Source organism: Pogoniulus pusillus, chromosome 2, assembly GCF_015220805.1.
Source record: "Pogoniulus pusillus isolate bPogPus1 chromosome 2, bPogPus1.pri, whole genome shotgun sequence".
Lineage (NCBI taxonomy): Eukaryota > Metazoa > Chordata > Aves > Piciformes > Lybiidae > Pogoniulus > Pogoniulus pusillus.
Window position 1 is genome coordinate 46,809,439 of NC_087265.1, and position 26,191 is coordinate 46,835,629.

Below are 26,191 nucleotides of genomic sequence, written 5' to 3' on the forward strand. Positions count from 1 at the left end.
ATAATATTATTTTAACTTTTTTATCTATCCTGTTCTGGATTTCCTGAGTTCTCTTTGGTTTCTTCTGCCCTTTTCTTGCAATGTTATCAGCCCAGCACTGGTAATGGCATGCCTGTGATGCTTACCCTGAAAAGTTGAAAGATTTAGTGTTTGAGATCCTTCTTTAAGTTATGCATGTATTTTTTTTTCATACAGTCCTCTCCCTCCTTCTTTCCATGGATCTTCTGTGCATCTGGATATCTTTATTGTTTATTTCACATTTAAATATAACTCAAAGAAGTAAAGAAGTGGGAGAAGTTTTGGACAGTGTTTAAAGAAATGACATTTTGGATGTGGGACAGATGCTTTTTTATTTAGGGTTTTATACAGTACCATGAAAGAAGAGATCAGGTCAGAATTTGTATGCATACATTTATGGAACCTTCTCCTGTACACATACAAGCAAATGGTTGATTTTACACTTGTGATGAGTTGTCTTGGCCACAGTGATCATGCAATTTAGGAGGAAGTTCTTCACAGAGAGAGTGATTTGCCATTGGAATGGGCTGCCTAGGGAGGTGGTGGAGTCACCATCCCTGGAGGTGTTCAGGCAAAGCCTGGATGAGGCACTTAGTGCCATGGTCTGGTTGATTGGCCAGGGCTGGGTGCTAGGTTGGACTGGATGATCTTGGAGGTCTCCTCCAACCTGGTCAATTCTATGATTCTATGTAAGTACAGCAGAGCACACATATATGTGAAGGTTCAGAACCAGCAATGCTGCTGTAGCAAGTAAAAGACAGGTTCACCATTGCTTTGTTAAGCTTCTTTTGTGTGCAATTGGCAACTGGTGAGTGGATAACACCACTGCATACATTATTCTTGCCTTCTCTCCTGCTATAATCACTTCTTAGGACCAAAACTGTTCTCCCAGGAGAACTATTGCCAGTAATATCTTTTAAGTAGACAAGTAGAAAAGTAACTTAGTATTTCCAAACTAACAAATTCTTTATGTCATCAAAAAGGTAATCCAGATGAGAAGTGTTTGGAACAAAACAAATTGCTAATAATTGGTTAAACAGAGAGAATATATAAACATGATGGCAAGTGGTGCTAGTACTTTTCTGTAAGCCATAATGAAAATCATGACATATAAATAATGATTAACTGTGAGGCTGGTTCTTTTTTCACTTTCTCTAACAAGAACACTTAAAAGACACAAATGCCTACATTCCATTGTTACAGAATAGAAGATCTCGTTAAAAGAAAGAGGCTTTCAAGAATGTCAATCTATTTGCAACACAGTTTCTCACTGCATTATATCCTGTGGTCTAATGTGTAAAAAACAAAGGCAATTAACAATTCCCCAATTATCACAGTGTGTTTGAAGACATGAGCCTAACTGTTGTGTTGATGAGGGAGTCAACAGTCTGGGAAACTCAATTTTCTGTCCTCCCTCACCCAAGAATGTATCATATGTCAGAGGGCACCTTGTAGATGAACTCAAAAACTGTAGTAACTTTCTAGACAAGGTATTATCCACTGCAGCTGCAGTGATTTCAACATCAAAATGTCACAGAAATCTAAGTCATGGCAATGGGCTGCCATATATAGGCTGGATGGTAGGAGGAAATTGTTGCCAGAGAAAGTGATTGGCATTGGAATGGGCTGCCCAGGGAGGTGGTGGAGTCGCCATCCCTGGAGGTGTTGAAGCCAAGCCTGGATGAGGCACTTGGTGCCATGGTCTGGTTGATTGGACAGGGCTGGGTGCTAGGTTGGACTGGCTGATCTTGGAGGTCTCTTCCAACCTGGCTGATTCTATGACTCTATGATTCTGATTGATTCTATGACTGAAAGCAAGAAAGCCTAACACTTGATGAAGCTGTCAGACTTCAAATCTCATTGAAATGTGAAGTGGAATCACACTGCCTCTCTCTCAACTCTTTTAAGGACTTCATTCACATAAAAATCTGATTCTGCAACACCTTCCTGTATGAAGAAAATGAATCATAACAAATAATCCTTATTCTATATGGAAGCCAAGAGCTGCTGGAGCAGAATTATTACCCCCTGTGACTTCATTCATTCTGTTCTAATGGTGAAAGCCCTTGGAAGCCTTCTGCTTATAGAAATAGTTAATTTCTGTAACTAATTATCACAGAAACAGGAATTTCTACATTCTTTTTTTGGACTAGAACTAGGTTAAAAGATAGAAATGTTTATCCAAATGAAGATGTTATTAAAATGTGAGAGTCAGATGTTTGTGACAGAACTAAATTCCACATTACTTTTTCTATCAGAGGGACTGGCTACTGGGGAACAGAGATTTTGTTTCAAACTCTACATAGTGCAATTTACGCAGCTAAAAAGCATCTCAGATTAATGCTAAAATTAGGTAGCAGAAAGAAAAACAAGACATAGCTTATTTCACCAAAGATATGAAGTACTGTGAATTGATTTTTCTCATTCTCCCAGAACAAACTAAGATGCAAATTAATCTGTGAACCCTCCAAGGCACAAGATCTACTTCCTGTAATAAATTCAAAACTCACTACTGAAATTATTCAGTAACTTTATTCAGTATCAGCATATCCTGGGGTTGCTATTTAGCAGATGAGATCCAAATAGAGATCAAGCATGTGTAATCTACAATGAAACCTATATTTATTCTTGCTCCTTTCTCCTTTCAGATGCTCTTTTTTTCCCCCTATGTTACTTTTTGTGTGGATGTTTCTCAAATAGTTTCATGGAGAGAGATGAAGCAGGGATAGAGATTAAGTATGTGTAATCTACAACAGAACCTATATTTATTCTTGCTCCTTTCTCCTTTCAGATGTTCTTTTTTTCCCCCTATGTTACTTTTTGTGTGGATGTTTCTCAAATAGTTTCACGAAGAGAGATGAAGAAGGGAGAGGAATAAAAAGATAGTGTGGTGAAGCACCAGGATTCCTCTTTGATTCTATGCCAGCTTAAACTGCTAGAAGAATTCAAGACTCTGCCTTTATCTTTCCCTTTCTATGCTGGGTATTTGCCACTCATAAATAAGCAGACTGATTCTAGGACAAGAAAGCCTTAGGCAAAATGAGTTTCAACACACCTCAAACAGACCACACCATGCACAAGAGTCCTTTTGTGCTCTTTTCAACTGCTGCCTGGCATTTAACAATTTATTCCATTTCTATTTCAACACAGAAAATGCATGACAGAAGATTATATGCAGAATTAAAGGAATATCTTTGCCAGATTGCAGGGACTGGAGCATCTCTTGTACTAGGAAAGGCTAAGAGAGCTGATACTGTTCAGCCTGGAGAAGTGATCTCATCAATGTGAAAAGACATCTACAGGGAGCATGTAAAGAAGACAGAACTAAGCTCTTTTCAGTGGTCCTCAGTAATGAGTAGAGGCAGCAGGCACAAACTGAGGCAAGAGGTTCCATGTAAACATCAGGAAGCACTTCTTTTGTTGTAAGGATGGCTGAGCACTGGCACAAGTTTCCTGAAGACGGTGCAAAGTCTCCATCCCTGGAGATAATCAAAAGCTACTTGGACATTGTCCTGGGCTATCAGCTCTAGGTAGCCCTGCTTGAACAGAGAGGTTAGATAGTTCAAGGCAAGGTTGGACGTGGCACTTGGTGCCATGGTCTAGCCTTGAGCTCTGTGGTAAAGGGTTGGACTTGATGATCTGTGAGGTCTCTTCCAACCCTGATGATACTGTGACTTCCAGTGGTCCCTTCCAACATGAACCATTCTGTGATTCTGTTCTATAGAATGTGATATTTCTGTTTCATGACAGTTACTGTAGCTAATTTGTTTTGTCTTCAGTGCTTCCTAAATACTTTCTGTGGGACAGATGTTAATACTTTTCCCTGGACTGAGGACAGGAAATCTAAAACTTGTCATGGAGCTTATTCAAACAAAACATAGTAATCATTTCCCCAAACATTTGCTACTTGTCAGAGGTTAGGGCACGTAGATGTCTCCAGCTCTGTTGCCACAAAGATGTATGATAAATGTATGAGTGGTACCTTGTTATCATCTTGAAAACGAGAAGTTAATTAAGATGGACTCTCCCACCATTTATAAAAGCCCACATTCTTCAAAGTAAAATTAACTGAGTCCTTACCATCCTCTCTAAACTTCAATCACCTACTCAATATAAAATGGGTTACTTCTCTCTGAATGACACTTTGCTCCTCTCTAAGCATGCCAATAGGTAAACTGACATTATTTGACGTAGAATGAATCTGATTCCAGACAGGAAGAGACAACTGAACTTGGACTTCATAACCATCAGTGAGAGACAACTGCAGTCTATGGTCACAGCTTCATAACTGGTTTCTTTCCTTCTTTTTATTTCTTTTTTTTTCCTTTTCTATTTTATTGTTCTTGTTCTGTTTTTTGTTTTGTTTTTACTTTTTATTTCCTTCTTTTTTCCTTTTCTTCTTTTTTCCTCTCTTTTCTTTCTTTTCTTTTTTCCTTTTTTCTTTTCTTCCTTTTTCCTTTTTTCTTTTTTTCCTTTCTTTTCTTTCTTTTCTTTCTTTTCTCTTTTCTCTCTTTTCTTTTTTTCCTTTTTCTTGTCTTTTTTCTTTTTTCTTTCTCCTTTATTCTTTTTCTTTCTTCTTTCTTTTGTTTTTTTCCTCTTTGTATTTTTTCTTTTTCTTTTTTCTTCTTTCTTTTTTTTCCTTCTTTTTCTTTTTTATCTTTTTTCTGTCTTTTTCTTTTTTTTCTCTTTTTTCTTCTTTTTCTTTTTTCTGTTTTTATTTCCTTTTTTCTCTTTTCTTTTTCCTTTTTTCCTTCTTTTTCTTTTTTCTTTAATTTTCCCTTTTTTTCTTTCTTTTTTTATTTGTTTTTTTTCTGTTCTTTCTTTTTTCTACTTATTTTTTTTCTTCTTTTTCTTCTTTGTTTTTCCTCTTTTTCTTTTTTCCTCTTCTTTCTTTTCTCTTCTTTTTCTCTTTCCTTTTTTCTTTTTTCTTCTTTTTCTTTTTTCTTCTCTTTCTTTTTTCCTTTTCCATTTTTAATTTTTTTTTCTCATTCTTTTTTCTTTTTTCTTTATTTTCTTTTTTCCTTTTTTTCCTTTTAATTTTTTTTCTTATTTTTTCTTTTTTACTTTCTTTATTTTTCCTCTTTTCACTAACAAGGATGGTTGAGACTGATTTTACATACCTTGGTACATACCTTCCTCAGAAGATGTTCATCTTCTGAATTATGCATAACTGTTCCTTCTAACCATGACTCTAACCATGAGAATGAAGAATTCTTTTCTCCCTAGGGCCCGGTGGAATGACTGTTGAGGAGATGCTGAATGTAACAATAGAAACAGCAAGTGAAACCCAAATCTGTGTTCAAATTGTTTATTACTTCTGTATTTGTCCTTGAGAAAAATGCTAATTAAATAAGAAGCCTCAGCCTTTATAATTTACTAACTCTTATTTTTGCATTACCTAGTCCTGCACTTACATAATGTCAAGAGTATACAGGCTGCTTTTAATGTTTTTAAGGTAATCTCCTGACTGTGAAGACTGCGTGGGTGATTCAATAATATTTAGCATTGCCACACATAATGTGTTGATGTGCAGTATAATTGTTCCTGCTCTACACAGATAGTCAAAGACAATCTCAAGTTGTGCCAGGGGAGGTCTAGGCTGGAAGTTAGGAGGAAGTTGTTGGCAGAGAGAGTGATTGGCATTGGAATGGGCTGCCCAGGGAGGTGGTGGAGTTGCCATCCCTGGAGGTGTTCAAACAAAGCCTGGATGAGGCACTTAGTGCCATGGTCTAGTTGATTAGCTAGGGCTGGGTGCTAGGTTGGACTGGATGATCTTGGAGGTCTCTTCCAACCTGGTTGATTCTCTGATTCTATGTTCAGGCTTATTTTGGCCATCCACAACAACTTTCCCTTTAGCTTATTTGCTCTTTTGCTGCAGTACATTCACTCATATGTGTTGATACTGTTTCTAGAAAAGAAGCAAGCCTTAATAACAAAATTTGTAAGCACAACATCCATTAGTAGGAACATTACTATTCACATTGTACCAGCTTTGCACTTGTTCAATCATAACACTGAGAGCTCTAAGGCTACTCCTATTTGTATGTCACATCTTTCTTTCTGTCCAGGTGAAAAATGTAAAGTGACTTTCATAGCATTCATATGAAATCCTTATGCTTGTCTTTACAGGTCCTGAAGGGGTTTCCAGAGTGCTTACAAGCTGACATTTGCCTGCACCTCAACCAAAACCTACTTCAGAACTGCAAAGCTTTCCGTGGGGCCAGTAAAGGCTGTCTTCGAGCTTTGGCTATGAAGTTTAAGACAACACATGCACCACCTGGAGACACTTTAGTGCACTGCGGGGATGTTCTCACTGCCCTTTACTTTGTTTCAAGAGGCTCCATTGAAATCCTTAAGAGTGACATTGTAGTAGCCATTCTTGGTAAGTTGATGACAAGGCATGTTAAAAGAGTGAGGGGAGTGAAAAGAATCAATCCCTCCAGGGATTAGAAGTTTGTACATCTTTCACTTGCTGTTGTTTAAAATCAAGCAGAGATGTGATTTGTTTAAGGAGCTACTTTACTACAACAGTTCATGTGCACCAAATAGTCCATGTCATAGGTTCATCATAGGATCATAGGATGTTAGGGGTTGGAATGGACCCAAAGAAATCATTGAGTCCAACCCCCTTGCCAGAGCAGGGCAATCCTATCTAACACAGATCACAGAGGAACACAGCCAGACAGGCCTTGGAAGTCTCCAGAGAAGGAGACTCCACAACCTCTCTGGGGAGCCTGTTCCTGTGCTCTGGGACCCTTACAGTAAAGTAGTTCCCCCTTGTGCTGAGGCAGAACCTCTTTCGCTGCAACTTACACCTGTTGCTCCTTGTCCTATCTCAGGGAGCAGTGAGCAGAGCCTGTCCCCCCCTCCTGGCAGCCTTCAGATACTTAAAAACATTTACCAAATCCCTTCTAAGACTTCTCTAAATTAAAAAGCCCTGAAGGGAGGCTGTAGCCAGGTGGGGTTGGTCTCTTCTCCCAGGCAACCAGCAACAGAACAAGGGGACACAGTCTCAAGTTGTGCCGGGGGAGGTCTAAGCTGGATGTTAGGAGGAAGTTGAGAGTGATTGGCATTGGAATGGGCTGCTCAGGGAGGTGGTGGAGTCACTGTCCCTGAAAGTGTTGAAGCAAAGCCTGGATGAGGCACTTAGTGCCATGGTCTGGTTGATTGGACAGGACTGGGTGCTAGGTTGGGCTGGCTGATCTTGGAGGTCTCTTCCAACCTGGTTGATTCCTCTGTTATGAAATCACAAAGAAACCTAAACCTAAACATTTTAAATTAACTCCTCTTTCTGAAAAACCTGCACACAGAAATGGAAATAAAAAACCTACTCAACTCCTCTCCCTCTGTAGCTGAAGAGACTTCAGTTCAACAGAGGTAGCATGGCCAAAGTTGTCACCCTTAACAAGTGTTGCAACTTGATCACAGAAATAAAAGAGCCCTGAGAAATGTTGGGTTTGCCCCTTGGTTTTCCTCAACTTGTCATCACTGTCAGATGCTGCAGAGCAAGCTCTGATCAGTACTGACTTGACAAAAGTAATTCTCTGCCAAATCCTTAAAAGATATGATGAGGCTGTGGGCCTCAAAGAATCTGCCACCTCTCTCAGCTTTGCAGGCAAGATCTAAAAATATCATTATCATGTCAATAGGCATATGTCAGGGAACTTATTAAATGCCTTGAATGGAGACCTCTGCATTCATAAACATGAAGGGCAGAAGAACTATTAGATTATATTGGCTGACCTCTTTTCTGTCACTGACTCCTGCTACATTTCATACCTTTAACAATCTGCTGTGTCTAATGGACTGTGTTTGATGAGAGAAATGCAATGGGTTTTGACCTGAAGACATAACAAGATGAAAAAATAGTCACTTTTCTTGGCAGTTTATTTTCACACTTAATCAGTTTTATTGTTAAAAATGTATGCTTTATTTCCAGTAAAAAAATTATCTTGCCTCAATTTCTTTCCCTTGCCTATTGCTGTGTGTTCCTTATTACAATCTAGAGTGAGTTAGCACCAAGTATTTTATCCTGTCTGGAAAGATATATACAATATCATCAGGTTACCTCTTAATCTTGCTGTTGGCAGGTTAAATTTGCTGTTGGCAGGTTCCTGGAGAAGAGGAGGCTCAGCAGTGGCCTCATTGCTGTCTACAACTACCTGAAGGGAGGCTGTAGCCAGGTGGGGTTGGGCTCTTCTGCTAGACAACCAGCAACAGAACAAGGGGACACAGTCACAAGTTGTGCACATCCCTTGAGGTGTTCAAGCAAAGCCTGGATGAGACACTTAGTGCCATAGTCTAGTTGATTGGACAGGGCTGGGTGCTAGGTTGGACTGGCTGAGCTCCAGGGATGGCAACTCCACCACCTCCCTGGCAGCCCATTCCAATGCCAATCACTCTCTCTGCCAACAACTTCCTCCTAACATCCAGCTTAGACCTCCCCTGGCACAACTTCAGACTGTGTCCCCTTGTTCTGTTGCTGGTTGTCTGGCAGAAGAGACCAACCCCACCTGACTACAGCCTCCCTTCAGGTAGCTGTAGACAGCAATGAAGTCCCTGCTGAGCCTCCTCTTCTGCAGGCTGCACACCCCCAGCTCCCTCAGCTTCTCCTCACAGGGCTGTGCTCCAGGCCTTTCACCAGCTTCATTGCCCTTCTCTGGACACCTTCCAGTATATCAACATCTCCTATGTGCAGTGATATTCTGATTGTACCATTTCACCTCAAATCAAGCATCCTACAACATTATCTTGAAGAAATGTATGGCTGAATGTAATGGCTTATTCATGTTTAAAGTAATCTGCAATTAATGTTCCTCCTGCAGGGAAAAATGATATCTTTGGGGAGATGGTCCATCTTTATGCAAAACCAGGAAAGTCAAATGCAGATGTGAGAGCTTTAACTTACTGTGACTTACATAAGATCCAGCGAGAAGATCTCCTGGAAGTTTTGGATATGTACCCTGAATTTTCTGATCTCTTCCTCACCAATCTGGAACTGACTTTTAACCTCAGAGATGAAACTACCAAGGTACCTATAACAAGTGATTTTGGTTTTCTCTTAATATTGGGCCAAATATATCCTGCAGTAACAAAATTTGAACATAGCAACTGAAAAACCAAGGTTAGCAAAATAAAAGCTCAAAGCCTGAGGGCAAATCCTATTTTTAAACAATGCATCTCCTGCTGAAGTCAGTTAAACACAGCAGAAGGCAATGAAATTATTCAGGTGAGGTTATTTTCACAGGATTTGGTTCTGTATTAAAGGTTCAGGCAGGGAGATTTTGGATGTTTTAAGTCATGGAAAATATGGGGTTGGGTTTTTTTTTTCACTCAAAGGGGAACTTTTGACACTAAATATAATTGTGCAGTCATAAAATAAAGATAGATCAGATTATCTGGATTAATTCTGTGATTAACATTAAAACATGGATTGTTAATTCTCTGATCTCAAGGTGCACCCTGCCTCCTAGGACACTAAAAGCATACACAAAGGACCTTTTAAATTTCACTCAGGTCTTCAGATTTGCAGGGATTTCTTGATCTCTTTTGTCCCACAGTGCCCAGCCTAAGCATCACATTTTGCACAGATTGCACCTTCAGGAAAGTAGATAAATTATCAATGTTTCCTTATGTCAGACTGCTGTGGTCAGACTGAACTGCAAAAGAAAGGGGGTGTTTGTCCAGATAGGGAGAGTGGAAAGGCTACTGCCAATCTCCTGCTTCTGATGCTAAAGTTTGCCCTAGAAAGTTGCAACACAAGCAGCTGGCTACCAAACGTGGACTGCACTGCCCACAACTACTAGTTTGCATTTCACTGATTTTTATACACTGTTGGTTTGTGGTTTCTGACTATATTTTAAGGGGAAACAAAGAAGGAACTAACATAATTTGGCCTCTAAAACCTTTTTTGAGCAACGAGGAGACCAAGAACACTAAAATACTGGGCTGGGAATGATAGGAGCATCTTTATTAATTCCATGTGGAACTTCAGTTGAAGTTTTAAAACAAATATATGCCAAGAAGTTATGTTGAGCCTTTTCTAAAATAAGAGGTTAGTCTGAAAATAAAAGACCAATTCATTCCTTTCTCTATTTTAAAAGTAGTCTCCTTGAGTGTGTGTGTGTGTGTGTGTGTGTTGATTGAAAAGGTCATGATTATTAATTACATGTAAAATACAAAATAATTGAATTAGTGGTGAATTTAAAACTGAAAGTCCACAGGTTTGAAACGTTGCCAGTAACAATGTTGGTAGCTATTTTCAGCAATTATGTGTCCTCAGTGGTTTAGGATGATTTTTTTTGTTCCTTAGAGCTGATAAAATTGAAACAAAATTCCATTTTCTGTGCTGTAGTGTGGAGCACACGAAGAAATCCCTCATTGCTCGTGTTCCTTAGACATTTTTCAGTTGCTTCTGCTTAAAAACCAGCCACTAAGAGAAATCACTACACGGCCAGAAGCAGGGGAGGGAAGGGAAGACAAGCTCATCTATACCTCTGAGCTTGCCAATCACCATTTTCTCCACCAATTCCTCTTGTTTACCACTGTCTATTGGGATCCAGAAAATAATCCCTCAAAAGAAATGTTGAGCACATTCTGATCTCAAAACACTAAACAGATCCAGATTTGCTGCCTGAATAATAGGCTCTTCTACCTCAACTTGTGCTCCTGTCCTCTTATTTATCTCAAAGTGCCTTTTTTTTCTTGCAGTTATTCTACCAGTGAGCCACTACCAAAGCACCTTGCTCGCTAGGTTTACAATAAAGGGAAGAGAGGAAGATATAAACACTTCCCACTTCTTTCATTCTGCCTTTCTCCCACATGCAAATCTACTCACTCGAGTAAGGGAAACATCCCTATCACAGTGAAGGGAAGCAGGCTGAACCCAATGCTATGGGTATATGCACAAAGAGCACCACTAATGTTATATTCATCTATTTGTAAACTCATCAGTTTTACACAAGTAGCAAGAAGGAGTAAATACATTGTGGCAGGAAAACTAAAGAGGGAGTTGGGAAAAAGCACCTCCCATTCTGTAGGGTGGATAGAAGAAGACATCATTGTTGTTCTGCTATGTAAATGAATCAAATCCAACAGAGAGGAAGAGAGGGTCTAGAAAGACAAAATAATGAGAGCTAAAGTGTCTGGTGTTTGTCAGCATTCTATTTATTGTTGTAGGATGCAACCTTTATCACAATTACCTGGTTATTAAATATACATCTAATTATGCTCAGTTACTCCTTGCAGTAGTATCCGTTCTCCCTTAGTTTTTAGTTTGTGTGTGTTTTCCTTCATTCCTCCCAGATGACTTTCAGTTCAGGGAGCTGATCAAACAGGGACACATGTCCATGCAAACTTCTCATCAGAATGCCTTTGTTTTGCCATCAGGTGGTGACATTGTTTTCACTCAATCTGCATGAGCTTTGTAATGATACCATCAGCTGGGGATGGAGAGGTTGATATAGATTGACTACTGTAATATTGCCTTTCTTAAAGCTTGAACATGATTAACAGTCAATCACATATTGAAAACCTGCTCTCTTTAGATGAGACTAATCTGTCATTATGTTTCATATTCCATTAATCAAGTCTGACCTCATAATAAGATCACAAACTACTAATGATATGGACGGAGATAACTGCAACCTACGAAGACGGAAATTGTCCTTTCAAAGTGAAATAGAGAAAGGTAATTAACTTCATTTCTTAAGTTAGACAGCAGTGCTTCATTATTCATTGGTATTTCACTTGGTAATTCTGGGTACATTAGGGTCCCATGTTGGCCATTACTATAGCAGCTCTTGAGAATACAGCTGGGAAGCAAAAATGCTCTGTGCATTGTTCACTATATGGTTATGTATGGCTAGAAAATGGAGGTTTCTGTCTTCCATGACTTCAGAGCTACCAGTGCAGAGGTGTTCCAACACTGAGCTAACCTATTGCTTTTGAGATAGATACATATGTAGGTAGGTAGGTAGCTTACCTCTTAAACATTATCTATTTTCTGACAGTACATTTTAAACCTTTTGGAGAAACTAGCCTAAGGGGTTATTTATAAGCAGCAACTGATTTTATTTCCTCAGTCAATTGCATTGTTGAATTTGATACTATGTAGTGTTTCTCCCTGGAATGAAAATATTTTGTTGTCAGGAAAACAGTACATTCACCACAGTCAGATTTTGATTCGTATGGTGATGTGCAAATGGTTGCCCTGGAAGGAGTTTAGGTAAGGTTTTCTCTGTGCTTATGTTCACCTGAGAGTCTTTGGGGAGTAATCCTAATGAGGGAAAACTCGGTGAAATGTTAAACTATTTCATGAGTGCTTAGTACTGATAAATATGAGGAACTGTACATAGTAGCTGTAGTCATAGAATCATAGAATCAGTCAGGGTTGGAAGGGACCACAAGGATCAGCCAGTTCCAACCCCCCTGCCATGGCCAGGGATGATCAGCTAGTTCCAACCCCCCTGCCATGGGCAGGGACACCCTACCCTAGAGCAGGCTGCACACAGCCTCAGCCAGCCTGGCCTTAAACACCTCCAGCCATGGGGCCTCAAACACCTCCCTGGGCAACCCATTCCAGCCTCTCACCACTCTCCTGCTCAACAACTTCCTCCTCATGGCCACTCTGAATCTCCCCACTTCCAGCTTCGCTCTATCCCCCCCAGTCCTGTCACTCCCTGATAGCTTAAAAAGTCCCTCCCCAGCTTTCTTGTAGCCCCCTTCAGACACTGAAAGGCCACGATGAGATCAGACTGCAACAGTCATGAAGAGAGCTAAGCCAATAGAACATTTCCATTCTTGTGCAGGGAAAGCACCATCCCTTGAGTAACATTGCATGTTTATGGTGCAATGCTTTGTCTGACAGAATACTGTTTCTCTATGCCTGTCTTTCACACTCCACAGTTAAACACCAGTCATAAAGGCAGCATAATACCAACTTAGAGAGTTTCAGGGTAGCTGATAATAAGTGGGAACACTTTCAACATACATGGCAGGTATAATGTTGGATGAAGGAAGACTTTAATCCAGGGTATGGCTACTCATAACAATGACATTGCTGTTCGATCAAAGAAGAGTCTTTAGGGCAGAAAGCCAAGACTGACAACAAATCTGTCAGGAAAATGTCCCCATGAAATATTCAATCTGCTCTCACAAAGTATCTGTTGACAAAGGCCTGAACAACCTTCACATTTCTTAGGAGAAAACATATGCTGCCACTTAGACAAGATGGAAGTGATCTTTCATGGTGTGCCTGCTGCAGAATTACAAATAGGCTCCTCAGGTGTCAGTGTGTTACCAAGACCCCTAGGCTTTTATGCTTCTTGTCCAGTAAATTACGCTGAACATCCTCCTAGAAACATCTACTTGTGCATTACTTTTGAGAGAATATAATTCCCCACATCTCTGTCTCTGGGGGAAAACAGCATACAAACAAAAAAAAAACCCAAAGATACCCACAAACAAAACAAAACCAAACCCAAAACCAAAACCAAACCTTGCACCAATGGGCAAGAAAATACAAGGCTTGTTACGAGCTCCTTGGTCCTGGTAATGACTATATGGCACCTGATAATGTCTGAGCTAAATGATTTGCAGTACATTGGAAGGCCATCAGAGAAGATGCAATTGTTAAGAGTCCTTTACTAAGAATCGAGTAATCTCGTGGGGCCCCTGGCTAACTGCTGCACTCTGGTCCCTGCTCAGACTCTCTGTGTTGCCATAGTCACAGCAAACACCTTGTAGCAGCAGACCTTCAATGTCAGTTCTCTGTGGCACATCCTACATCCTGTATGATGCTGTAGTAGCAGTAAGGTTACTGCTGGCTTGTGAAGGAGCATTCTACTGAATTTAACACTCTACATATATGAGGAACTGGTCTGTATCAGGAACAGTGTGGCCAGCAGGACAAGGGAGGTTCTTCTGCTCCTGTGCTCAACACTGGTCAGGCCAAACCTTGAGTGCTGTGTCCAGTTCTGGGCTCCTCAATTCAAGAGAGAGGTTGAGATACTGGAACGTGTCCAGAGGAGGGCAACAAAGCTGGTGAAAGGCCTGGAGCACAGCTCTGTGAGGAGAGGCTGAGGGAGCTGGGGGTGTGCAGCCTGCAGAAGAGGAGGCTCAGGGCAGACCTCATTGCTGTCTACAAGTACCTGAAGGGAAGCTGTAGCCAGGTGGGGTTGGTCTCTTCTGCCAGGCAACCAGCAACAGAACAAGGGGACACAGTCTCAAGTTGTGCCAGGGGAGGGGAGGTCTAGGCTGGATGTTAGGAGGAAGTTGTTGGCAGAGAGTGATTGGCATTGGAATGGGCTGCCCAGGGAGGTGGTGGAGGCACTGTCCCTGGAGGCATTGAAGCAAAGCCTGGATGAGGCACTTAGTGCCATAGTCTAGTTTATTGGGCAGGGCTGGGTGCTGGGTTGGACTGGCTGAGCTTGGAGGTCTCTTCCAACCTGATTAAAAAAATTGAGTGTACTTGTGGGCCCCTGGCTAACTGCTGCTCTCTGGTCCCTGCTCAGACTCTCTGTGTTGCCATAGTCACAGCAAACATCTTGTAGCAGTAGACCTTCAATGTCAGTTCTCTGTGGCACATCCTACAGCCTGTATGATGCTGTAGAGTACTACAGGTTACTGCTGGCTTGTGAAGGAGCATTCTAATGAATTTAACACTTTACATATAAGAGGAACTGGCATCATATCTTCATCCAGAGTAGTCTGTAAAATATAGAACTATTTGGAGGTGATCCTGGAGAATGTCTCAGAAGAAATAAAGTTGAAAAGACAGAGTTTCTGAACACCCAAGCTGGCAAATGAATCTCTGGTCAGAGTATTCTTGCAGATGAAAAAAAAACTACATGTTGTACAGCAACTTTTAATGGTTGGATTTGGATTTCAGAGCTAAAGTTTGAACGAGAAAGAGTTGCTCAACATTCTCACTTTTATATTCTGAAATCACAGGCTTACAGGATATTAGAGGTTGGAAGGGACCCAAGGAGATCATCCACTCCAACCCTCCTGCCAGAGCAGGACAATCCTATCTAACACAGATCACAGAGGAACACATCCAGACAGGCCTTGAAAGTCTCCAGAGAAAGAGACTCCACAACCTCTCTGGGGAGCCTTTGCCAGTGCTCTGAGACCCTTCCAGGAAAGAAGTTTCCCCTTGTGTTGAGGTGGAACCTCTTGTGCTGCAGCTTCCATCCATTGCTCCTTGTCCTATCCCAGGGAACAAGTGAACAAGAGAACAGAGCCTATTCTCCCTCTCCTGACCCACAGCCCTCAGATGTTTATAAACATCAATTAAATCCCCTCTCAGTGTTCTCTTCTCCAGACTAAGCAGCCCACATCTCACTAAATTTTTATCTATTTGCAATTATTAGGGTGGGGTGGGGGGCAGAGGAGAGTTAACTCATGAAATGGTCTTCCTGCTGGCACTCTTTACTTTCAGCTGTGGACCTATTAGCTTATTATACAGCTTGAAATTATCTTGCTTCCATCTTCAGCGTGAGCATCAGCGATTTTCTCCTTCTTTTCCAGTGCTAAAAATGGGATTGTGTTATCTCAGACTTGAGTTGGTGTTAGCTTGATTTGGATCTTGTTGCCATGGTAACTCTTCCTCTTCCTGCACAAGTTTTATCAGGGGTTAAACAAAATCAACAGCGCTCTCTGTTATGCATCTGCAGTCCATACCCATACATTTCTAATTCCATGAAAGACCTTCTCAGTCCACCTATACATCTATCCACCATTTCTTACCTGTGTCAAGAAGAGCTTCTATTAGCTGGTCCATTAGACTTTGTTTTAAAGCGTACAACAAGGTTACTGTTGTGGAGGCAGGGAATTAATATGGCCAAGTCAGGAATCATAAAAATACAACTATTTTGTTTTCCTGGAATTATGCCCTTAAACTATATACAAAAATCATAGAATCATAGAATCAACCAGGTTGGAAGAGACCTCCAAGATCATCCAGTCCAACCTAGCACCCAGCCCTATCCAATCAACCAGACCATGGCACTAAGTGCCTCATCCAGTCTTTTCTTGAACACCTTCAGGGACAGTGCCTCCACCACCTCCCTGGGCAGCCCATTCCAATGGGAAATCACTCTCTCTGTGAAGAACTTCTTCCTAATATCCAGCCTATACCTACCCTGGCACAACTTGAGACTGTGTCCCCTTGTTCTATTGCTGCTTGCCTGGGAGAAGAGGCCACCCCCCACCTGGCTACAATGCCCCTTCAGGTAGTTGTAGACAATAATAAGATCACCCCTGAGCCTCCTCTTCTCCAGGCTGCACACCCCCAGCTCCCTCAGCCTCTCCTCATAGGATTTGTGCTCCAGGCCCCTCACCAGCTTTGTTGCCCTTCTCTGGACATGTTCCAGCACCTCAACATAAATAGGTTTAGTTTATTGACAGGTTCAGTTTGATGGGGAATTTCTTCCCAAAAAATAGGATATTATAGGCAAATTTAGAGATCTAGAAAGTCAGGAAGTGGAAAAGGCTAAGCTATAAACACAGCTTTACTCCACCATCAATCAGGCTGAGCAGAAGATTAAGGGAACAGCAGGTCTTATTCACGGAGCTGAGGTAGGCATTTGGCAATGATTCCTTACTGGATTCCTCTGTGGAAGCAGCCTTCTGACACTGCAGGCAGTATCTAATAGTGTATGTCCACGCAGCAGTAACCCAGGGCAAGTGGCAGAGTCACCAAACTTCTTCCATATAGTGGGATGATCATGGAAGGATGCTGCCGTCACAGCATCCCCCAGTCCAGGAGGTGGCCAGGACGTTGGCTGCTGAAATGGTCCAGGAGGGGCCGGGCCAGATGCCACCTGGCTGACCCCAGGGCTTTCCAAGCCTGCAAGTTTGCACAGAAGGGTGCAAAAGTGGGGAGAACTGTCCAAAAGCAGGGATGGGATAAAACCAAAAGCCATACCAAAGGTAGGAGCCGTCCAAAAGCAGGGACGGTCCAGTCATGGCAGGAACCTGTCCTGTCAGGCACTCTGTCAGGAGCTCCTTTTCAAGGTGGGAACTCTGTCAAGGCAGGAACTCTCAAGGCAGGAACTCTCAAGGCGGGAGCTCTCAAGGCAGGAGCTCTCAAGGCAGGAACGCTCAAGGCAGGAACTCTCAAGGCAGGATCTATCAAGGCAGGAGCTCTCAAGGCAGGAACTCTCAAGGCAGGAACTCTCAAGGCAGGAGCTCTCAAGGCAGGAACTCTCAAGGCAGGAACTCTCAAGGCAGGATCTATCAAGGCAGGAGCTCTCAAGGCAGGAACTCTCAAGGCAGGAACTCTCAAGGCAGGAACTCTCAAGGCAGGAACTCTCAAGGCAGGAACTCTCAAGGCAGGAGCTCTCAAGGCAGGAACGCTCAAGGCAGGAACTCTCAAGGCAGGATCTATCAAGGCAGGAACTCTCAAGGCAGGAACTCTCAAGGCAGGAGCTCTCAAGGCAGGAACTCTCAAGGCAGGAACTCTCAAGGCAGGAGCTCTCAAGGCAGGAGCTCTCAAGGCAGGAACTCTCAAGGCAGGAACTCTCAAGGCAGGAACGCTCAAGGCAGGAACTCTGAAGGCAGGAACTCTGAAGGCAGGAACTCTCAAGGCAGGAACTCTGAAGGCAGGAGCTCTCAAGGCAGGAACGCTCAAGGCAGGAACGCTCAAGGCAGGAACTCTGAAGGCAGGAGCTCTCAAGGCAGGAACTCTCAAGGCAGGAACTCTCAAGGCAGGAACGCTCAAGGCAGGAACGCTCAAGGCAGGAACGCTCAAGGCAGGAACTCTCAAGGCAGGAACTCTCAAGGCAGGAGCTGTCAAGGCAGGAGCTGTCAAGGCAGGAACCTTTTCCCGGTCTCCCTTGTTCTGTTTATCCTTTCCTAGACAAAGTGCCCATTTACCATTTGTACTGGGCACAAAAACCCAGCCAGCCAGCAGCCCAAGTCCAGCGTGGGCTTCCACACAGCTCAGCCCGTGTGCAGAAAGGCTCCTCCTGCTGTTCCCCCCCAAAGCCCACAGGGCAGGGGGAGAAAGCAGTTTTCACTCTGCTCCCATTCAAACCTGCAGGGGTGGCAAAGAAGAAATTTGGGGTACCCCAAGACAGTTACCTGAGGGGCCAGCTTGTTCTTTGATTTCCAGAAAGGACTGCAGTACCTTAGAAAATGAAGAAATACACCACCCAGTAGCTTATTTTTCACTTTCATCCAGAAGAAATTCATTGCAGAACTTTCTGAGTAATGGATTATAGTCCTTGCTGTGATGGTCTGAGTGGTATCTGCCCCCCCACCCCCCCAACTTAAGAAAATCACCCAGACTAGACTCAGCTGAGCTGGGAATTAAGGGATGAAGCTTTATATTTACAGCTTAGCACAATATACAAGCAGATATTGACAATCTGTACAGCTATAACTGGAGGTGTTCAAGAAGAGACTGGATGAGACACTTAGTGTCATGATCTAGTTGATTGGACAGGGCTGGGTGCTAGGTTGGACTGGATGATCTTGGAGGTCTCTTCCAACCTGGTTGATTCTATAGACAGAAATAGACAAGTTAAAAGTGATACAGAAACACAGCAGCCCTCCCAGAAACCAGTGTCCCCAGGAGGGGCTCCCAACCACCCTTCCACCTCCTTTCCACCCCTCTACCTTATCCCAGACTTTGCCTTATGTTCAAGGTGAGTTTGGAGAATTGCCAGGGGGGTTAGAAAGCAAAAGGATTAGTTACACAGCAGGTTAGAGAGAGAAGTGAGGCAGCCAGAGCCAGAGAGCAACTCCATTATCTATACTTGTGTTCTTGTTTTTATACATCCCAGCAAACCTGCGAGTGCAGCAGGCATCACCATTGTTTCCTTTTCACAGCCTATCATTAATTCTTCCCACCAAAATATTCCAGCTAGCTTCAAACTAGCAGACTTGCACAGGTGCAGCCTTAGTCAGTTGCTGTAGGTGCTTAACAGTTAGCCAAGAAACTTTGTCCATGACTGCTTAGAATAAGCCTGGCAGCTCCAAAGAAAACTCTCAGCTGGGTTGGCAAATGAGCCTCCTGCTGAAAAGTGAGGGATGATGAGCTGTGCCATCTGTATTCAGTTGTCTCATTCAACAGCACAGAATACAGTCCTTGCTTGCCCATTTCTCATTTTCCTCTAGTAGTCCTGTGGGAGATTTCAAAGGAAATACATAGGGATGAGAAGTTTCTTTTGCTCTGCAAGTGCTGAGTGCAGATTGATTATCCCATGCTGAATGGGACGTCACTGGAGTCGGTTACATCGATATGAAATCCAAACATACAGGTGAGATATGTGACTGTCGTAGGTGGAGAATAAGTGAGCTCACTGATAGAAAACTTGAGCCATTGAGAAGACTTCTCTGCTGGTTTGAAGCTAGCTAGAATGTTTTGGTGAGAAGAACTAGATTACAGGCTGTGAAAGAGAACCAAGGGTGGTGTCTACTTCACTCATAGGCTTGCTGATAAGTATAAGGATAAGAATCCAAACATAGATAAGGGAGTCGCTATTTGCCTGAGCTCTGGGCTGCATTTTTTCTCTCTAACCTCACCCTCCACCTCTCTGATTAATCCACTTTGCTTCCTAACCCCCCCTAGCCAACCCTCCATTCTTCCTTGGGGCACAAGGCGACGTCTGGGGTAAGGTAGAGGGGTGGGAGAAGATGGAAGGGCAGTTGGGAGCCCCTCCTGGGCACCCAGGTTTCTGGGACAGCTGTTGTGTTTCTGTTACCTTTTACCTTGTATATTTCTGTATCTAGATGTATATACTGTAAATCTCTGCTTGTATATTGTGCAAAGCTGTAAATAATAAGCTTCATTCAATTTCCAGAGACAACTGAGTCTAGTCTGGGTGATTTCCAAAGTGTGGGGGGGCAGATAACACCCAAACCAGCACAACTTCTCTGGAGTTCAAGCATTATTACCTTTACTAGCACCATGCTTAGGTTTTCTTCTAAAATCTTAATCTTTTTGACATTGTTCCAATGTCCACTCTCATTAAAAGCTACTCTTTGCATTTAACTGGTGTAACCATTAGCCGAAGGCTATCAACATTCTGCACCCATTCTGGGCACTCACATAATTTTCTTGAAGCTCTGGAAGCAATCATCTATGAAATCTTTTCTGGATCAAACTGATTTTTGTCAGGGCATATAAAATCTTTCCATCATACCCAGCATAATTAAAATACTGGCTAAGTAAACCAGTGTTAACACCCTCACTGGGAATTTAATGATAACCCCACTAAAACAAATCCTTACTCTGGATTTTTAGCTGTGATCCAAACCCAGGAACATTATCCCACAGTTGAGAGGATAATAAGAACTCCAGTGAAGTTATATTGCTAAATGAGTAACCAGAGATTCACATAGCTAGCACTACTTTAATTTTTGCCAGCTGGCCCAGGAAACTCATAAGAAACAATTTTTACTTCCATGGATGTGCTTTAAAAAGGCCACAAAGGAAAGTTCTTACCTAATCTCCTTACACAATTATCACATACATTTGCCTCAGGTTGACATAGATCATGACAATCAGTTGGGATATGAAATGCAGTTTGCAGTGGTTTATCATGATATTAACTAATTAAACTTACATACTACTTCATTTTATTCTGATGAGTTAAGCTTCTTGGCTAAACTTTTCCAGAAGTAGCTACTTACCCATTCTCAAAGTAAGCAAAGTAGTCAGAGCTCTACTAAACTTCTAATTGAATCTTGGTGAGTATAGCTATCTTAAGTATGCAGTGCTCATAGGTACTATCCAGGCTAGGAAGCCAAACCATTTTAACATAGCTTTATTACACAAGGTACCCAGAGACCGTGGTTGGCAGTAGAGAAGAGAAGGAAATCTTCCATGAACTGATTCTCCTTTCCAAAAGTATGAGGTGAAGCAGTACCAAGAGAACGGGGAAAAACTTCCTCACCCCTGCTCTATCCCATTCCTGTCCCCTCTCCTATGAAGAAAGACTGAAGAATAGGGTCTGTTCAGGCTGGAAAGGAGAAGGGTCCCAAGTGACCTTCTTGTGGCCTTCCAGGATCTGAAAGGGGTCTACAAAACAGCTGGGGAGGGACTGTTGAGGCTCTCAGGGAGTGCCAGGACTGGGGGGAATGGAGCAAAGCTGGAGGTGGGGAGAATCAGAGTGGATGTAAGGAGGAAGTTGTTGAGCATGAGAGTGGTGAGAGTCTGGAATGGGTTGCCCAGGGAGGTGGTTAAGGCCCCATGGCTGGAGGTGTTTAAGACCAGGCTGGGTGAGGTTCTGGCCAGCCTGCTCTAGGGTAGGGTGTCCCTGCCCATGGCAGGGGGGTTGGAACTGGCTGCTCCTTGTGGTCCCTTCCAACCCTGACTGATTCTATCATTCTATGAAATTAAATGCATACTCTGATATGGAGAAAGGAAAAACTGTCCTGCTCTGTGTGGACATTCAGGAAGGCTAAAACTTGGTTTCATCTACCATGCCCAGCATGGCAAATACACAAGTGCTTTGGAGCATATGAAGTGCTGATAAATCTTGTTCTTGTGGTCTCTTCCAACTCTAATTCTATGATTCTATGATTCTAAATGTTCATTATATGAATAGACTCAGACAAGTACTGTGCTGTGTCCCCAGAAAGAAAGCAGGGCAAGGATCTGGACAAACATTGAAGTTCTTGTCTAAATGTGTTGAAGTGTTAGTATTATGCTCATGTAGTTAGTTTGGGTTTAATTAGAAAACAGTTTCTAATATCCAGCCAGAGTGTCAGGTGGTTAAACAACCAGGAAACAACTAAGACCTTGGCAGGCAGCTTATGGCTTGAAACAAGACCTCGTGTCCTTGAAATCTTACCTTCATCATGAAACCCCTAACAGATAGTATGTGGTCATCAGAGAGCCCATCACCGCAGTTTTCCATCTGCTTCTATCATTGTTATTGCTGTTATTGCAGCTTCCAGAGAAGAGTCTTGTTTCCAGGAGCTGCTCCCAAGCAGGTTTCTTTTCAGAACCCAAATATCTGATGAAAATGCACACAGTGGCACTTAGCCAACCTCTGAAAATAGAAGTTAATAATTGTACTACAGTGAAAGCTGAATTCCTTGCAAAAGAGAATTCTAAACTTCATAGGAGGGAGAATTCCTTTGACCTTTGCTCTGAATCCCTTTTGGGATGCATGTTCACAATTCCTTGTTTCTAAATGTTTAAGTACAGTATTGTTTCCTGAACTATAAATCAAGAATTGTGCTTTCCTTACTATGTGATGATCATTAAAGTTGATACAAAGCCAAACAGAGCAAAGAAAAATCAGAGGGAAGGCTGATACCCCCTCCCTAACATATCTAACTGCACACAAAGGGATGTGATGGTTTGGGTGTTACCTGCCTCCCCCCCACACTTAAGAAAATCACCCAGACTAGACTCAGATGAGCTGGAAATTAAGGAATGAAGCTTTATATTTACAGCTTAGCACAATATACAAGCAGGTATTGACAATCTATACAGCTAGAGACAGAAATAGACAAGCTAAAAAGTCATACAGAAACACAGCAGACCTCCCAGAAACCAGAGTCCCCAGGAGGAGCTCCCAAACACCCTTCCACCTCCTTTCCACCCTTCTACCTTATCCCAGCCTTTGCCTTATGCGCAAGGTGAGCTTGGAGAATTGGCCTGGGGGGTTAGGAAGCAGAAGAATTAGTTAGACAGCAGGTTAGGGAGAGAAGTGCATGCCAGAGCCAGAGAGCAACTCTGTTACCTGTGTTTATGTTCTTGTTTTTATCCATCTCAGCAAGCCTATGAGTGCAGCAGACATCACCACTGTTTCCTTTCCATAGTCTATCATCTAATTCCTCTCACTAAAAGATCCCACTTAGCCTCAAATTAGCACAGGAATAAAGGAAGGTTTTCATACTCACTTCAACTTCAAAATTCTTGGGGTTTTAAGTGTGTCTCAAATTGAGTTATTGAGAACTAGCTCCTTTCCTAGTCTATTTAAAAATAGGAACATAGGTCCTTATGGAAAAATTACCCAGACTTTTAGTTCAGGATTGTGGGGGAAGGTTTCAGTATCTCCTTCAATTCCCTATTTTCAGAGTCATCCAAGTTTACATAGCTCAGAGAGGAACTACAGCTAACAGCATGTTAAGGTATTAAACTCTTGCTGAGACAGACCAGTAACTCAAACAGCTCCCTCCAGAACAATTAATTTCCCCCACCTTCACTATCCAACTTACTGGATATTAAACTCCAATTCAAATCCTGCAAAAGCACCAGGAATTGCTATCACTATGGAATTTCAGTGTTTTTTATCTACAGGTTTCCCACTGAACAGGCAGAAACAGACAAATTATTAACTAAATTGGAATTCAAGGAATCTTCTATGATAAAAAACAGTCACAGGGAACTGAGAACTTTAAACCTTTTTACTACTGAGAGGAGAAAATGTTCTAACTTTCCTAAAATACCACCAGTAACCTACTTTTCCTAGGAATAGGAATCTTCCTGCATTAGTTTCTAGACACACACTGGTTTTCCTTGCTGTTACCCCAACATCACAGACATATCCAGCCACATGATTTGCAAACAGGGTGTCCTAAAAATAGGTGGTTAATTTGAAGGGAAACATAATGATTACAAGTGTGAAAGAAAGTGAAAAATAAATATGTGGAGAGCAGCCAGGCAGAAAGGGACCTGGGGGTACTGGAAGACAGTAGCTGAAGATGAGGCAGCAGTGTGCCCAGGTGGCCAAGAGAGCCAATGGCATCCTGGCCTGCATCAGGAACTGTGTGGCCAACAGGACAAGAGAGGTTATTCTGCCACTGTACTCAGCACTGGTCAGGCCACACCTTGAGTGCTGTGTCCAGTTCTGGGCTCCTCAATTGAAGAGAGATGTTGAGGTGCTGGAAGGTGTCCAGAGAAGGGCAACAAAGCTGGTGAGGGGCCTGGAGCACAGCCCTGTCAGGAGAGGCTGAAGGAGCTGGGGGTGTGCAGCCTGCAGAAGAGAAGGCTCAGGGCAGAGCTCATTGCTGTCTACCCGAAGAGAGGCTGCAGCCAGGTGGGGTTGGTCTCTTCTCCCAGGCATTAGGATTACCATTTTCCCTGACACAGGATTATGCACCATTTCAGTTCTATCTGTGGTACTGTAATTAACCCCTCCTGGAGTACTGCACCCATTTCTGGAGCCCCTATGACAAGAGGGATGTGGATGTGCTGGAGAGTTTCCAGAGAAGGGCCACGAGGATGCTCAGAGGCTGCAGCAGCTCTGCTGTGAGCACAGACTGAAAGAGTTGGGGCTGTGCAGGCTGGAGCAGAGGAGGCTCCCAGGTGACCTTCTGGTGGCCTTCCAGGATCTGAAGGTGGTCTACAAAAAAACTGGGGAGGGACTTCTTAGGCTATCAGGGAGTGACAGGAGTGGGGGAAATGGAGCAAAGCTGGAGGTGAGGAGATTCAGAGTGGATGTGAGGAGGAAGTTGTTGAGCATGAGAATGGTGAGAGGCTGGAATGGGTTGCCCAGGGAGGTGGTTGAGGCCCCATGGCTGGAGGTGTTTAAGGCCAGGCTGGATGAGGCTGTGTGCAGCCAGCCTGATCTCTAGATCATGCGTCCCTGCCCAAGGCAGGGGGGTTGGGACTAGATGATCCTTGTGGTCCCTTCCAACCATGACTGCTTCTGTGATTCCATGATACTACCTGAAATGGTCAGCCAGTGACTTTTCATTCAGGATGTTTTCTGCCCATGGAGCAAAGTTGGCCACATTAAGCATTCCTCTGTTCTCTGACAAGGTAACTGACACTTTTAAATCAAACAACTGAAAACAAATAGTCAAGAGGAGCAGCAAATGTTTTGCTCATACAGGAGAAAGACAGACTGGCTACCACAGGAATACTTGTGAATTCCATCTAAGATCTAGCTAAAAGCAGTTGAACCAAAACACTTGCTGGGAATCTGAAGATATGCAGACCTTTTGAGCAATCAATCATCCCTCTTTCCACACTACAGTGTGCATTTCTCCTTACCAAGGGACATATTGGTGTAGCTTAAAATAATATGGTAAGTTTTTTCCAAGGAGAGGGAAGATGTCATGTCTGCTGAACAGATTTGTAGTTATGTAGATCATGCTAATGATGAGGATTAGCTGGTTTATGGTTTGGGATATAAATTGCTTTCCGTGGGGGTGAGGAAGTCATTGACTTCATTTCCTGCACATGGCTGAATTTGGCTAGGCATATGATGGGACTTGGAGAAGTAAAGAGGGGGTTCAGCAGAACTGCCAGGTTGAACTTTCAGTGGGAGATTTAGAATACTGGCCTAGGCTCCCCAAGAATGTTGTTGAATCCCCTTCCCTGGAGGTGTTTGGAAGACTCAGGGATGTGGTGCTAAGGAACATAGAGTGATTTGCCACTGGAATGGGCTGCCCAAGGAGGTGGTGGAGTCACCATCCCTGGAGGTGTTCAAGAAAAGCCTGGATGAGGCACTTAGTGCCATGGTCTAGTTGACTGGCTAGGGCTGGGTGCTAGGTTGGACTGGATGAGCTTGGAGCTCTCTTCCAACCTGGTTGATGCTATGATTCTATGATCTTAAAGTTCCTTTCCAACCAAAACAATTCTATGACTTTTTATTGAATGACTGAAACAGGGAGCAAAAATTGCCCAGCTTCTGATACGCTTGGCTACACAGCTGGCCTGATTCAGCATGACAAATTCTAGTCAAGGAAATTACATTAACATTAAACAGTAGTGCTCCACATGTAACATATTAGTGACACTTTCACCAGCATTGTTTGTCACAGACTAATATGTTGAGAGAAAAGATGTTTAGATCATTCAGACTGGCACTGTCTGAGTCATGCAAAGCTCCAGTATTACTGCATGCAAAAGCAACTTGCTGGTCTCTGGTAGCCACCCCTCCAAGATGGATTTCATGCCAGCATTTTTGTGAGTCTGTGTCATAGCTCTATTTCATTGCCCTCATGACAACCCAGTTCCTCCCCTCTCTTTGCCAATGAAAGTGCAAAAAGCAAGACACAAACCTTCTGATAACTACTGTGAGGCTTTTCAAATTTTCAGACAGCAAATGTCAAAGGATATTGGCTGTAAACTTGGCAGGCATACAAAATGCATAAGAAGCTAAAATAAGAGTACAACATAAAACTATACATCTTCAGTAAAGCAGGGAGTTACAAAATCATAATCTCCAGCAGCCAGAATCAGAAACTGAATTTTGTC

The 26,191-nt window shown here is 42.7% G+C and overlaps 1 protein-coding gene across 3 annotated transcripts in view; it reads left to right on the forward strand.

The window, feature by feature from the left end:
• KCNH7 (potassium voltage-gated channel subfamily H member 7) overlaps positions 1 to 26,191 on the forward strand; it is a 212,292-nt gene that overhangs the window by 163,249 nt on the left and 22,852 nt on the right. For all 3 annotated transcript variants that reach the window (XM_064164067.1, XM_064164073.1, XM_064164079.1), the window contains 3 exons: positions 6,148 to 6,400; positions 8,844 to 9,049; positions 11,608 to 11,707. In XM_064164067.1, coding sequence (XP_064020137.1) covers positions 6,148 to 6,400; positions 8,844 to 9,049; positions 11,608 to 11,707 — 559 coding nt within the window. The remainder of the gene's footprint in view (positions 1 to 6,147; positions 6,401 to 8,843; positions 9,050 to 11,607; positions 11,708 to 26,191) is intronic.